The 16764-nt window shown below is 28.0% G+C and overlaps 2 protein-coding genes and 1 non-coding gene across 9 annotated transcripts in view; 1 reads left to right on the forward strand and 2 right to left on the reverse strand.

The window, feature by feature from the left end:
- LOC123300967 (protein MTSS 1) overlaps positions 1-16764 on the reverse strand; it is a 141835-nt gene that overhangs the window by 110614 nt on the left and 14457 nt on the right. The gene's annotated exons all lie outside the window — the stretch shown is intronic.
- Positions 11451-11524, forward strand: Trnai-aau. Its single transcript has one exon. It is a non-coding gene; the product is annotated as a tRNA-Ile (tRNA).
- LOC123300969 lies at positions 13139-15370 on the reverse strand. Of its 3 annotated transcripts, XM_044883663.1 has the most exons (3): positions 15210-15370; positions 14467-15132; positions 13139-13254 (listed from the first exon to the last, which is right to left on the reverse strand). In XM_044883663.1, exons 1-2 carry the CDS (start codon positions 15334-15336, stop codon positions 14516-14518), a joined length of 744 nt encoding a protein of 247 aa, XP_044739598.1. In that variant the 5' UTR covers positions 15337-15370; the 3' UTR covers positions 13139-13254; positions 14467-14515. The 3 variants fall into 3 exon arrangements, with proteins under 3 accessions (XP_044739598.1, XP_044739599.1, XP_044739597.1); XM_044883664.1 differs by lacking the exon at positions 13139-13254 and having other exon boundaries at positions 13707-15129; XM_044883662.1 differs by lacking the exon at positions 13139-13254 and having other exon boundaries at positions 13707-15132.

The following is a 16764-nucleotide window of genomic DNA, read 5'->3' on the forward strand; positions in this document are numbered from 1 at the left end:
CTCTTTGGGTTTTTGTGCTGGCAGACAGACAGACGGATAGACAACCGGAAATAGACTAATTAGATGATTTTATAGACACCTATACCCAAATTTTGTCCGTAGCATCAATATTTTTAAACGTTACAAACTTGAAACTTAACTTAGTATACCTTGATATCTAGGCAAAGATAATTAATGTGTCTCCGTCGTTTTATGTGAAGAAAATTATCCATCTGTACTAATTATTTAGAAAAATTAAAAAATACTCAAATAAACAAAATTATACTATTTTTAATTAAAAATTATATCTTATTACTTTCAATTTACTAATGTCCTTGAAACATTAATTTTTAAAAACAGAATAAACTTCAGCTATCGAATAATTAAGAGCAAAATATTAATTAAAATAAAAAATAAAAACACATATTAAATTATTTAAACTAAATAGCCCTGGCAATCTGTCTGAAATTTCGAAATCTTATTTAATAACTTGTATCGCAAAAATCTAAACTTTTTAATTGTAAAAAAAATCGTATATTGTCTATTATTATGAATTAGTTAACATTTCAATTTCATTTTTGAGAAATTTAATTCAATTGAAATATTATTTACTATTTAAAATTCTCACAAATTTGAAATAATACCAGCTATAAATACAATTTGAATAATAAATTATTTTTGAATAAATAAAAAAAAATCCTCTAAATATTAATTAATATAAGTAAGGTTATACAGCCACTACCGTCTTATTCATTAAATCAAAATGCAAAATAAAAGGTGAGGAATTAAAAATAAGATAAAATTCACTGTTAAAAACCAACAAATTGATTTTCCTCTATCGCAACCAAATTTTATTCAATTTCAATGAACCAAACATGTAATCCCACTAATTTTGGGCCATATTTTTCAAATCTTTCATCAAATTTAACTTGTCTTCAACAGATTTCATAAATACACTATCATGGGTTCCACATTTTGCACAAACGCTATTATTAGCGAATAACTATTATGAAAAATGAAAAATATGGCCCTAAATTAGTAGGTTTCAAAAAAAAATTCATTCAAATTGGATAAAATTTGGCCAAAATATCAAAAAAATTGATTTTTTAAACTCTATGACGTCATCAAAATCCAAAAAATTTATTTTTGCTCTATCATACCCAAATTTTATCCAATTTTTATAAACTAAACATGTAATCCCACTAATTTTGGGTCATATTTTTCAAATCTTTCATCAAATTTAACTTATCTTCAACAGATTTCATAAATACACTATCATGTGTTCCACATTTAGTACAAACGCTATTATTAGCGAATAACTATTATGAAAAATGAAAAATATGGCCCTAAATTAGTAGGTTTCAAAAAAAAATTCATTCAAATTGGATAAAATTTGGCCAAAATATCAAAAAAATTGATTTTTTAAACTCTATGACGTCATTAAAATCTAAAAAATTTAATTTTGCTCTATCATACCCAAATTTTAACCAATTTTTATAAACCAAACATGTAATCCCACTAATTTTGGGTCATATTTTTCAAATCTTTCATCAAATTTAACGTATCTGCAACAAATTGCATAAATATAGTATCATGGGTTCCACATTTTGTATAAAGGCAGGTTTTAGAGAAAAACTCATTTGAATTGGATAAAATTTGACCAAAATTATGCCAAAAACTAATTGTGCTATCCAATTACATTTTTAGTTGCTTTTATAATACACATACGTGAAAAATAGAAGTTATAAGTTTTACATTGAACTGCATTTTTTTAATTGGATAACACCGGATTTCCGAAACTATTAAAAAAAAAATACGTACATTTTTTTAAGTAAAGATAATCTCTTAACTTGAACAAAATTTGCATTAACTAAAAATAAATATTGTTTTTTAGCGCAAAAATAATAATAATAAATAATGTGAGAAAAATGTATATTTTTAAAACAATAAAACAAAAATATTGTTAGAATTTTTTTTTTCATGCAAATAATTATTTTTTATGCAATCCAAATATTATTAGCAAGATTCTCTGTAACAATCATTTAAATTTTATAAAACAATTGTCCCAACATCAATATGAGCTCACTATAGCTCCAACTTTGATGCGGGCTCACTAAGACGTCCTAACTTTAATAATAAATGACGTAAAAATAAAACTTTTTAATTTTTAATTTATAAATTTCTCTTATATTATTATTAATTTTTTTTATGTTGAAATAATGGCTAATCATATATCATTAAATTAGGTAGGTAATCTTTACCTTCTAGGTATAAAAAACATCATTTTTATTGCATCACATGATCACTCAATGCAATTACATCAATCAAATCAGATTTAATAAATGTTTGTACTGAATTCTAAACTCAACTGTTACCTACCACAAAGTATAAACCCTTTTAAGGTAGTTCAATCGTGAAATGATTTTTCTTAGGAATTAAATACAATTTGAAATATATAAAATTAATAAAGTATTCTGTATTTAATTTAAAAACAAGTGAAAGCAAGCAATTGACTGAGTTAATTGTTGAAAAAACCTGTATATAGACAGAGACAAGAATCATTTGTTTTTTTACGTGAAATAAGTTAAGAAAGAGAGCCAGATAGCGTCAATATTTTAAGCGTTAAAAACTTGGGAATAAACTTAGTATACCTTAATATATGTCATATATACATGGTATAAAAAGGAAAATGTGTGAAATGAGTATTTAAAACAAAATTAGTTTTCTATATATCGCGAAAACAGTTCTGAACAATTTTTTGAAAAACGCGTATTGAAAGCTTGTCCTGTTAAAAAGATCATACAATGTGTAAATAGTAATTTGTTGCATACGTTTTAACTTACGCTTTTGTTTAAAAATTATTACTTTCCAAAAATCAGTGAATGATATTTACCTGTAACAAAAAATAAAAAGATTAATTCGATTGATTTTGATGATTTTATTATTGATTAATTTGATGATTTTATCAACTTTGAGCATAAATTTAATAAAAATATTCCACTCTTTATCGTAAGTTTTGCTTTTCATCACATTGACTCACATTGTATTTTTAACCATGAATTTATCTCCGTGTACATGACATATACAAACACTTGACAAGACAATTGATTCTTCTCAACATTTACGTTATAATAATTTACAATTAAATATACTTTATTTTCTAATCACTTTCGATTACAACTTTAGAAACAAAACAAACTATCTTGGAAGAACAACAAAAAAAGAGTTTCCGGATAATTAAACAAACGATTTAATAATAATAATAATAATAATAATTCTACAACGTTTAATAAGTAATTAACATAAAATAAAGTCATTATTTTGCATTGATGCTAATGTGATGAGATGTTCATCAACTTCAGAAGAAAAAAAACAAAGAAATATGGCAAACAAACAACAAATGAATTATTATCTATTATTATGTTAATTAGAAAGTGGAACAAGAAATGACAAATTGATTTATAAATTATAATTCATCCTAAAACTTAAAATACATTATAATCTAAACAATCAAATAAATTTTAAATTATTTATTAATAAAAATATACTGTCTATAAATCATATCATTAGCCATTTATATTATATGAAGTGAAGAGTTTTTATGGACGTTCTTATGTATAAAACAAAGAGCGTTTGTATATGTGGATATATGACACAGCTGGACAGTCTCACCTCTTCAAGTTGTACACATACATTTTAGTTTTTATGCAAATTACTTACGTCTGCGCCGATAAACCAGAGAAAATTGAACTCTTGGAATTCGAGATACAACATTGAGCGAATTACTGACGAAATACGACTGGAAAACATATTCAAACTTTTTTTTTCACTTAGTATTGGCAAGTCGGATAATAGGTAAAAAACGAGAAAAAAAACCTTATAACAGCAAAATAATTTGATATCAATTTTTATACTTTCTTTCCGAGAGAACATATAAGAAACCGCGTACTACCCGTTCGATTCTTCCTTTTTTCTTTAATGCATTTACATGAAACTTATTAATAACTCATCATGTAACTTTACACTATACAGCACATAAAAGAGGTTTTACGATTCAGTGATTGATATATTATTTTATTGATGTTAATAAATTTCACAGTTCGTTAATTAAATTGTTTTTTATTATTATTTTTAATATTATTTTATATTGTTTTTTATATTTGTATATTTAAATACAGTAGCGTAGATAGCGTGACTGTACAAGGGAGGTCTTTTAACTTGATTTCTATCTTAATAGATTTTTATTGTCTTTATAAATGCCAATAGATTTATTACAGTTCATAAATCTTGTATTAAGTTAAATCATTAGATTTAAAATCAATCATACTAATTATTTAACAAACTTTTATAAGCATTAACTTTAAAACTATTACACATGCAAGAAATGCCCAACTGTAGGATCAGTAGGATCAAGTCCTACGATTTTTTTTATACTCGATTTTAAATTTGATACCGGACTTTACCCTAGATCAGATAGATATTAAGTCTTCGCACGATGTTATCATTCCAAAATTGGTTAAATCAAAATTGAATTAAGACCTTGAATTAAGAGCTTTGTGTCTTTGAAAACTTTTGATCGACTCGTCAAGAACTATAGGAATTCGTAGTTTCAGAAAATTTGACCGAAATCCTTTTTTTATTTATCTGAAACGAAAATCGAATGTATTTTACGAGGAGTTAAGCATCTTTAGTGTCTAGACGCCCACTTATTACTTCACAAATTAAAATTTTTATCAGAAGAAGCAATTTCTTATCAGGACATATTAAAAATCATCGATGCAATTTCAATGTTATTGATAAAAATTAAAAATTTTAGCTTAGCTGCGATACTAAACTACCAATAAAAGGAAAAATAATTTGTTATAATGTTATTTATTTAAATAAAAACGCAATAAATAAATTTATATCTTCTACTAACATATATTTCCTTCGCTTAACAGTTAATTACCTACCAACATAAAAAAATTTACTGTAAAAATAATTTACGCGCAAAAAAAACTACTCATAAGTGATAACATTCAGTTTATGAATGAGAATATATTTTTAGGCCGTCAGCTAACAACAGTTAAAATTGGCTTATAAACAAAACACCTATAAGAAACATTTTCGTGCAAATTTAATACAGTTGGTGAAAATCGAATGAAAGTATTTTTGTCGGACAAAAATTGTTTAATAATTATTAATGATATCAAGTGGTCATAGTGTCCGACAAATTTTCTGCTGCGTTTCTCCATACCGATAGCTTAAAATATGACGTTATCATGCTCACATTAGAAAACACAGCACTCACTTTCTGCTATACCTGACTAATTACTAACATGAGGTATTTTTTAGCCCCCTACGCAAGATGAAAATTTTAATCCCCTACCTAATAGACAGGATGAGAATTACAAGTATCAATCATAATATTTAACAAAACTAAGATAATTTCAAGTGTTGTTAGCAATCGGTCTTTACGTACGTATGTTGTTAAGTTTTAAGTAATACTTATCTGACTCAATGGCCGTAAAATATCGGTGACTTACTGCTATTAGCAGTTGTCAGTGTATTAGGTTAAATAAATATAGTTTTTATTTTATACATAAAATACATTATTTTATTAAAAACAACATTTACTTAAGAAGTAAATCACTTATAAAAGTTGAATCATTTCGTATAACAAGAGATTCCGTAGCCAAAGGCACTTACAGTAACATGAAGCGTCACACTATTTGAATGTCTATTTAAATGTCTGTGAAGTTACCGTAAAAATAAAAAATTTAAAAGTCACAAACACTGAAGTTTAACCACGTCATTAAAAACCAGAAATTTTGACTAAATAAAACTTAATCTTTATGTATTTCATTTTAGATTTTCGATTTGCGATTTATTATTTACGATTGAATCGATAAACCCAAAAAATGTCTAACTATAAAAAAATTCTATATTTATTTTTGGAGTTTCAAGGGTAATTTAGGACTCAATAGTCAGTCCATTTGACTAGTAGACAAATATTTTCAAAGAAATTCAATGAATTCGATCCAACAAATGGGTATTAATATAGGATTTAGGGCTATATCTTCGAAACTATGCATATAACCATCAAATGAACCCGATTTTTGTATTTTTTGGGTCAAAATTACCTTATGTAATGAGTTTTATCGAAATTGGAGACCAAAAAAATATTTCTCGATTTTTCGTAATTTTCTTAAGGGGTACCCCTTAGAAAAAATCGAAAAAAATGCGAAAAATTTATTCTTTCGGAATTGGGCAAAACTCGATAAATAAGATAAATAAGACCCAAAAAATACAAAAATCGGGTTCAATTGACGATTCGATGCCTTATTTGTAAAATATCGACTAAAATATCTATATAAAAAGTAATTTTTGGAATCCATTTCAATGGAAACATATTCGTTCGAGATTTGCGCCGAATCTCGAGGAATATTCATCGAGTCACCAAATTAATTGAAATATTTTGTTTTTAAGATCTTTTAACCCTTTATTTTCCAAAAACTTCATTTCATGAGATGAGAATAACTTCTCGAGCCTATTACACCATTCATCAGAAAACCGTTATCTGTAAAAGCAATGATATCGTTTCGATATCATCTTTTATTACCAACTTGGCAGATGGTTCTTTTCTTTCTTTTTTAATCCAGTCACATATAATTTTTTCTACTAAAAGTATTTAATACATGTTTTTTTCTTCATATTTTACGTTTTAAGACGATCGTAAAACGTTTTTTATTAACTATTTTCTGTGATAGATTGTTTTAAATGAGTGATATGTTTTTATGACTTCTAATATAACTTTTAATAAGTGGTTATTAAAAATAAGATAAGTATTTTGTTTGCTTTAAAAAGAGTGGGTTGAAAAAATTACCTTTAAATTAAATATTAAAATAAAAAGAAACAAAAAATTTATTATTTTTACGAGACGATAAAAAAAATAACGGATCTCGTGCAAAAAAAAGTTATGGGCATTTTTTAATCGGAATAAATGAGGATGAGTAATGTACACAGTAACAAAAAATAATGGATTGAAAAAAACGTCTTTATACTCGATTGTTAATGTTCTTATTACAGATAAATATTTCTTGAATCAACGATCTCAATACTTCAGTCAAGAAAATAAGTATTGATTGCTTAAAAATTTTCTTAAATCAAGAAAATGTTTACTTTCAGTCAATGTCAACTCTTTGCTAAATAGCTCTGAAAATATAATTTTACTTCTCAAAAGATGGCAAAGTAATCTTGGTTGACTGCCGTACGTCCTTAAATGAGTGGTGAGGAGTAGGAGACAATGTCACATTTTCTCTGTCACTGCCCAGCTCTTGTCATGAGGAGATAGACTTACTTGAGCCAGCCTCTCTTTGACGACCTCTCCGACCTGGAGTCCGTCCGTCGACGTCAAAGCTCTCCTGCTGTTCTTAAACAGCTCCAAATGGTTCATGGAGTAGTGGCCGGAGATGGGCCAACCCTTTTTCGGTATCACACCTATGGTCTAAGTGTGTCCCACCCCAGGACAGCCACTCTAACCTAACCTAACCTAATCTTGGTTGACATTTTAAAGGTATATTTTGCAACTCTTTTTAATACCGACTGACAAAGAGTCGGCAAGATAATTTTTAGAATCATCTGACTTACACGGTAAGAAATTTTTTGTGAATATCACAATGTCAGTATCGATGTGAACGCCATACTGTATACTGTATTGAGGGAATAGTAACATTAACAATAGTTATGACTGGAAAGTCAATACAGTATGCGCGTCAGGCCCATACTTATTGGCGATATCATAAATACTTCTGGTGGATAGTCCTATTTAATAATGGAATAGCTCTTACCATACCAGTATTGTAGTAAACGTCATGCATTCCTTACCGTGTACTTCGCCGGAACTTTGTTTAAACATTGTGTGAAATACTTTTATATTTGTAATTTTAATTATTTTTCTAAGAAGTATCAAAAGTTTCTCATACAGATTAAAACAGTAGGTACCACTTTTTTCAACACTTATTATATCTTGACATAACGGATACATACAATTTTTCGATTCAATAATACGGTCAAATTTAATTGTTGAAAGATCTTTCCTCTTATGTTGTTAAATGTTACATATGACATATAAAAAAAAAAATATAATATAAAATTATTATTATTAATTTTGACTTTTATGACATAAACTATTAAAATGAAATCGTATTAATTACACATGACACAAATTTTTAACTCTGTACAATTAAAATATATATTGTCATCAATTGTCATCAGATAGATAGTCAGATACAACTTGTTGAGATTTTAAAAAGTGTTATAATTACTTTAATAAAATGAATTTTAATGAAGCATGAATGTTTGGATGGTTATGGTTTTGTAATTAAAAACATGACTAAGATATTCGAAATTTTCTTAAGCAGAGTGTCAGAGAGGTTCGAAATCTTTTCGCCTAGAGAAAACATCACTGCTGTGAATGATCTAAGAAAGGGAACCCAAAAATCTGTCCGTCTGTGCGTCTGTGATCACGATAATTCAAAAACGAAAAAAGATACCAAGCTGGAATTTTTATAGCGTACTTAGGACGTAAAAAGAGAAGTCGTCTTCGTAGATGAGCAACTTAAGTGAATTGTGTGTTGAGAAGATACTCCTATTACTTGATGTGTAAGAGTGACTATCTTTCTTTACTTGCATAACGTATAAAAACAAACGATTGCGTAATCAACACGGTCTATATACATGGTATTTCAACAATTAACTCTGAATATTTCAAAATTCTGAAATATTGATTTAAGGATTTATAGATAGTTTCCAAGGTATGTCCTGTGAATGACCAATTCTAAGTAGAGAATTTCATTTCAGCTATAAACTTATTCCGATTCGAAAGCTAATATCACAGGGCGTTGATTTCAACGAACTTAGATTTAAGTACATGCTTGTTAGAATTACACACCAAATAGAGCTTCATTTCGTGTTGAAATTGACGTCAGTGCGAAGGACTCGAAGGATTGAACATAATTTCTATAAATATTTTCAAAGATAATAAATGAAAACTCTAGGATAATTCGAATTAAGTTTCTAGTTTCTCCCCAATTTCATATTTCCACGTCCAAGCCCGCCACCAAATTAGGAACGAGTGACATACACAATAAGAGTAATTACGATTAGCAAATTCACACTGACCATGACTACTTGATAGTCGAAATACGTATTTACATAATACAAAAAATTGATCTAACTTAATTTCTCGTTAAAACACACGTGTGACTTTAGCCTTAGTTATGATAACGTACTAACGGTGTTTCGATTTGAAACGGAATACTAATATAATCCGTTATATTTTAATTTACTTATAATAAAATTAAAACTTTTTTAAGAAATAAATATATACATATCCAACAAACTAAACAGTAGAATTTAAAGAACAGTCAGTCATCGTCATATAAATACAACTCAACTTCAGTATCAAGTTATATTATAATCTACAAAAGTATTTTTTTTTTAAATAAATAATAAGAAAAACATAATTTAAACAAACATAGATTACGTACAGCATCAGTAAAGTCAGACCAAACCAGACCAGATGTCATTATTATTATTTATTTATTTTAAAATAATCATAAAAATTAATATTTATTTTATAATAATATAAATAAAATAAAAAATGCATTTATAATTGTTTTATTTCTCAACTATTTATTATCCTGATTTTTATACTCAATTATAACTATTTAAAGAAGTTAAATGTCATCAGAATATACATTTTAATTTAAAATTACCATACAATTATTATAATTTTAATTATATTGAGCATGCGTATATAGTAATTTAATATTTTTAATATCTAATTTATGTTAATTAATACTTTGATTTCTAGAATCATTTTAAAAATATTATATTTAACAAAAATTGGGTTGAATAGATTAAATATATAGGTGAAAGTATAAATATGGAATCATATTTCTATTATAATTTTTTTTAATAATTTCATTTTTAGGATTCCGTACCCGAAGGTTAATCAAAGAAATTCTATTGCTAAGACGCTTTTTTTTTGGGAGGGCTAAGAAAATCAAGAAAATCGTTTCAAATTAGTTACACTCGGCAATACTAAATCCAGACGATATAGACATAGGAATGAATAATATTATCGAAACCATCTAAAAGTGTTCTATAAAACATTCCCAGACAACTAATTTTTATAAAACGAAAATTATGAAAAACCATCCCATACATAAATACGAAACAAAAATATTTTAATTTAAAATTAAATTATTCATTGTCACGGATTATTTTTTGCTACAAATTCAATTTTTTTTTAATATAAATAATAATTTGTTTACGTAATGTGAAAATGTTTACATTTATTACAAACACCAAAGACCGAAAAAATTCTCCAAACTACAGAACCCAGTTACAAAGCAAATAGTAGCCATATATAATCATAAAAATTCTCATCTTTTAACGTTTCGTAAAAATTCCGTAAGTTAATAAACAAACCCACTAGAATATTAGACCCAATAGAGGTCTAAACTCCTGTTCTTATCAGTTTGACCTTTTGTAGAAAACTTTGAAATTTTTTTGTATACATCTCCACACATTACATTCTAACAAAGACTACTAACAGAATAAATTGTGTAAAATCAATTTTTGGATAATACCAAAAACTACAAAAATATAACCGATTTAAATATACAAATAGAAAGAGACGAAAATAGCACGTGATGACGTCATAACTTGCGATTGCAATAGAAACTATATTTCAAAAGTTGATTTGAAAGAAAAAAATAGATGAAATTTTACTTATCATATATTCTCGAAATTTTCTTGAAATCGACATCAGAAAACTATCGAATTAATGAAAGGATATCCATTAATGGTAAATAGGATTCGAAATGTATATTTTATATCTTATCATATTATTACACTTTGAAAATACAAAACAGTTTCGGACAGTTTCGATAAATTTTATAATAATAACTGTTTATTCTTCAATTCTTTATTTATATTATAAATTTTGTATATTATATTTTCATTATAATTTTCTGAAATTTTTTTTATTTATTAAAATAATAATAATTGTGGAGGCCAATGAACTAGTTGTTAAACTGGAAATCATGTTTATAAAAATAATAATAATAATAATAATAATAATAATAGCGCAATAACACTAGTTAGTAAGTACTTGAGAATATATATGTATTTTAATCAAGAGTAATAGCAAGCCGACAACTATATTTTGCAAAAACGAACACATTTTAAATGAATAGACCGTAACATAATAAATAGATTTGGGTTCCTTAGTTGGGGCCATCCATAAACTATGTCCACAAGTTAAGAGGATATATTTTCATATTTTTATATTTCAAATATTTGTATTTTGTGTAAAACCAATTTAAATAAATTTTTTTAATAATTTTCAATTCTGAATATTGATAAAAAAGTATAAATTTTATTATGAAAAAAACGTATATTTTTTGGTATGTTCATCATGTGGCCCATTAGCTCAGTTGGTTAGAGCGTCGTGCTAATAACGCGAAGGTCGTGAGTTCGATCCTCCCATGGGCCAATAATTTTTATTTTAATGCTTTGTGACGTCACATGTAAAAATTTTAAATTAAAAATCCCGAAATTTAAATTGAAAAACATTACCAATATCGATGAATATTTATAAGATTTATATAGGTTTGCGTCATCGGCGGATGCATGCTAGCTGTCCTACTGATCTGATACTGTCCAAATTGAAAAATATGTGACGTCCTTCCAGGAGGTAGGTTCACATATGTAACCACCTTTGACAAAGATGGGGAGGAGCAAAGAGGGAGGATATTTCACTGTGGATTAAAATATTGAAAAGTTTCCACTTAGATAGCATATCAAAAAATTTATTTTCATTATTCCTTCATTTACGCTAGTACGGATTGTCTCTTACACAGTCGAACGATAAAAACACTCATTTCCTTCGTGTTTCTATAAATCCACTCCCGTGTAAAATTGTCCCTACTTTGAGGTCCTTAATAATTAATCTGACAATTTTGTGGACATCATTTTATCCACTTTCATATTTTCGATTAGCAAAACACAGGCGACTGAAAACTGACCAGGCGGCTGAAAACTGAGATACTTTCTATGCCCACCTTAGTCTAAAGTTAGAAAATGAGACACAGATATCTGTCATCATCTCACGGTCTAAAAGGATGGGTGGATAGAATCAGTCTAAATGGATCTTTAATAGCTAACATAGTACAGTCAATAAATATATGTTTATTGATATGTAAATTAAAAAGATACAAATTTTATAGTTATTGAAGTCAATTATTATTAATAGCATACAAAAATTTATCAATTAAGTGCTTCAAATGCGTAAGTGTAAATTATGATTCTATTGAACTCTAAATTAAGAAAAAACTAGTCCATGACTTTGCCTGTGTGTGTGTGTGTGTGTGTACTAAAAGAACTTGGACGAAAATCCATTTTTTTTCAGTTGACTTATTATCTATTTAGCTTATTACCTTAAGCCAAATCGTTAAATTGATCTTCCTATGAAAATTTAACAATATTTCAGTGACTATGCACTTAATTTTGCACTTCAGTTTTGTAAAATTTCGTGATTTCGATTTTTAGCGCATTTTTCTCAAAAGCATTGATTAATTTACACAGTAAAGATAAAAATTCTGAAAATCTCTTTTAATCGCGGATAATACCGCGAGGCGCAGCTAGTAATAACCTATATACCATAACAATTCCCGATTTTCCGATATTGCGAACTAAAGTACACTTAGTTATTGAACCGCCATAATATAGAAGCCAGTAAGGAGCCAGTCTCTAGTCGGTTAAAAATAAAAGTATCTTATTTATATCTTCTAAATAATATATATTTGTTACTCGATCTGGTCACAATAAAATACATAATACCGTATATCATAAGATATAAGATATTACTTTCTTAACGATACCATCAAATATCTATATAGATAGTAAATATATATACACTACTACAGATATTTAGATACATAAAACATTTGATATATTTATTATAAATAATTTTATTAGAATATTATACCGTGACTATGCTGTTAAAATATTATTTATCAGATACAATACATTCATACATACCTATATTATGATTATTATATTTTATATCAAACTCAACAAATATATTAAATATACAGAGTGGCTCTCCACTTAACTTAGTTCATAAGAATTTAACCATTTAAATGTATCATTAACAAAAACATAGTTCAAACGTCAATTTATATATATTCGCGTATAACTGAATTAGAATTCCGCAGTCTATGCCTAAAATGAAATATAATGTAAGTTGAAATTTAATGTAACAGAAGTTTTAACTAGTTATTAACTAAAAACAAGCCATGGGTAAGACCTAGTGCGACCCTTGAGATCCACACAAATAACTTCTTAGAATAATAAATAGTAACAAGTGAAAACAAACAATTGACTGAGTTAATTGTTGAAATACCCTGTATAGAAAGTGTTGAATATCAGTACTAGCATATTTTTTTTATAAATTAAAAGAGTTTAAAAAACCAACACAGTTATGGCAGTCAGCTTGATATCTCATTTCGTTTTTGAGTTATCGTGTTGACAGATCATCGGACAGCCGGACAGACAACCAGAAATGGACTAATTAGGTGATTTTATGAACACCTATACCAAAAATTTGTTTATAGCATCAATATTTTTAAGCGTTACAAACTTGGGTCTAAACTTAGTATACCTTGATATATATTACATATATACCGGGTATAAAAATTTAAAAAAATAAAAATTCGACCGACCCGATATAAATTAATACGCTTAATACGCTTATTCGATCGACGCCTCAGCAAAGTTGATATCATTTTTTCTTCACGCGATATCGATCAAGAAGGGAGGGACGTTTTGTATTATATATATCGTAAAAATTGTAATATTGAGAATATGGTAAAGGTATAAGATACACGATACAAAAATTTCATGCTCTAAATGTATACCTAAGCTAAAAAATATCATATTTTTATATTAAAAGATCCGTATATACGTCTTATAGGTAGATATTTTATGTTGTTTACACGAATTGATCAAGAAAATAGATGCAAAAGTTTATTCTTTCTGTTTATGAGAAATGCATTTAAGTTTTTAAGTAACATTAAATCATATTTGGGTTCACCGTTAACGCGAAGGACGGGCATTCTAACGCTTATCCGATTGTGGACAAGAAAATGTACTTGCCACTCGAGAAGAAGAAAACGTGAAGATATGAACTTGTTTAGCCCCCGAACTAGAAAACGTGTGTCTGTTTGTCTATCTGTCTATTTGTCTGTCTGCATGGCTATCTGTGGCACTGTAGCACCTAAACGGATGAAGCGATTTTGATTTTTTGTTTCGTTTGATAGGTAATTTAATGGAGAGTGGTCTTAGCTTTGCTTCAAGTGCGGGTTTAGATTAGAATGGACCACTATGAGTTGCCGAACTATTTAAATGTACATCAAATTCAATTAATGTACTTACTTTAAAATAAGCTGATACATTAACAAATTCTGGTGATAAAGATAAACAATCATCTGAAAATTTGAGCTCTTGTTTCGCATGTTTCCAGTACTGAGTGCTCTGGATCGACGGGTTCGTAACCACACTTGCAGGGATAATACGCATGGTCACGTAATAATCTCCCGTCGGACCGCTTGACTCGTATGTATTTAACCCGTCTGTCGTCCTTACTCGCATAAGCTCTGAGATTGTGGATGTACGTGGTTGAGTTAAGGTCGAGTTGCTTGTCGATGGAACGGGGATATCGTACAGAATTGATTCCAGAGATAATTGCGCATCGACATTTTCCTCTGGGTTTGTTACAATCGTGGATGACATGAATGTGTTCGAAGTTCTGTTTTGGATGGTCGAAGATGGTGAGTAGTTGTCCACCGAATCCGTTGGCATTTTTACATAATTTTCGAAAAACTTCTTGACGCTCGTTATCAGTGTCCCATCGTACAATTCTTTGGACCAAGTACTTTCTGTTAGTTTCTGATAGAAACTTTCCCACCCAACATACTCCCTCATTGTTGGGTGATATAGCGAATGTACAGCCTTGATCATTGCAAAAACAACCCGTTTTAATGGGTTCGGTTCCTTTTTCAATTGCAGCTTTATATTCGGCAATGAAAACATTAATTGCTGCTGAAATTCATAAGGCCAAGCAAATATTAATAAACATGCCTTAAAAAATCCATCAATTATGATGTTATAAGTAATACCATCGATGTCGTCGCTATCAGAATCACTTTCAACTCTTTCAACTATTTTTCTTTTTTTAACAATTGGTTGAGTTGCTTCAATTTCACTATCACTATGACAATTTTCACTATGTAAATTATCAGCCATTTTTTGATAATATTTAATTGTTGGTAAATTATTAATACAAATTAGTTCAACATCAGTTACAGACATGATTAAAAATTATAATTTTCAGCTTTATATATTCTTTTTAATCAAAAATTATTCTAAACTAATAAAGAAAAGTCCTACCGACCGCCACGGATAGTGCTCCACTGACGCAAGCAAATAATGATAACAGATAACCTGTGACCTTTGACTTTGACCTTACTTGCCGGCAATTTTTATTTTATTATTTTATTAGTGGTCAAAAAAAACGAAGGGGATTTTTTAAATTTTGTCAATTTGACTTGTTGTTATTTGAATAAAAATACACAATGTCTAAACTTGATTCTTTCATTTATTCATTATTCGATTTTTCATATTATTGAAGAACTTACAACTGACGTCTCAATAAAAAAAATAATCACAAAGTAAAATTTTGTTAATCTTTAAACTTACGCATATTTGTACCAAAATTTCTGTGAATTGTGGATGTGTAAATCCTGAACGATATTTACCTGTAACAAAAATATGAAAAAATATTAATTCATATACAGTTTTAGATCTTGATTGATGGAACGAATGAGATATAATAATAATAATAATAATAATGGGGTTTTAACCTCCGTTTCTCTGACATATACGCCTATAACAGAGGCCACTCACATCATTATTTGTTAATCTTTATTTAATTACAAACATATTTACAATTACATTTTGATGTGGGTGGAGTCGGTTACTTCGTTCTTATCCAAGTGACGACAATGTGATCAATTCTGCACTCCCATTAATTATAAATTGTTAACACTGCCGCTGTCTGGATTCGAACCCGCAACCTAATTCTAAATGGACAAACAGTTGAAGACAAACACCTTAGACCGCTCGGCCATTTAGGCTCTCGAATGAGATATAGTTCTCGAAGGTCTTTGATCTCAACGTTAAGTCAAAGATAAAAAATAGATCTAGCAAAATGAAATTTTAACAGACACATAAAATTAAAATAATATTTCATTATGGCGGAAGCAATGAAGGAAGCACTTCCATCTAAATAAATAAACTAGAAAAAAGGCAAAGTAGGACACTAAAATGCGAACAAAAGTTGCAAACTGTTAAAGGGTATTCTTTTAGAGGTTAAAGCCTTTCTCTTTTTGTGGAAGGTGTAAAAGCTTATGATTGATTAGTAAGCAAATCTTCAATATGACATAATCGTTGCTTGACCAAATAAAAATAGTAATAAATATCCATTTTTGTCATTTTAATAATAAATAATTATTACGATATATTTTTAAATATCATTTTTATATAAAAATCAAGATTATGATTGCAGTATGAAAGAATTTTTTGTATCTTGTTTTTAATTTCATTTTTCATGGTCATTCTCTGTTCTTTATTTGGTATGATTATTAATCTTTGTCCCATATTTTTTTATTGGTA

The sequence above is a fragment of the Chrysoperla carnea genome, chromosome 5 (assembly GCF_905475395.1).
Source record: "Chrysoperla carnea chromosome 5, inChrCarn1.1, whole genome shotgun sequence".
Classification (NCBI taxonomy): domain Eukaryota; kingdom Metazoa; phylum Arthropoda; class Insecta; order Neuroptera; family Chrysopidae; genus Chrysoperla; species Chrysoperla carnea.

Bases quoted from the DNA above. Each gene is read 5' to 3' on its own strand.
- LOC123300969 (XM_044883663.1), bottom strand. From the start codon at position 15,336: ATGGCTGATAATTTACATAGTGAAAATTGTCATAGTGATAGTGAAATT. The intron at 15,133-15,209 runs GTATTACTTATA...TATGAATTTCAG, and splicing joins TGATAGCGACGACATCGATG to CAGCAATTAATGTTTTCATT.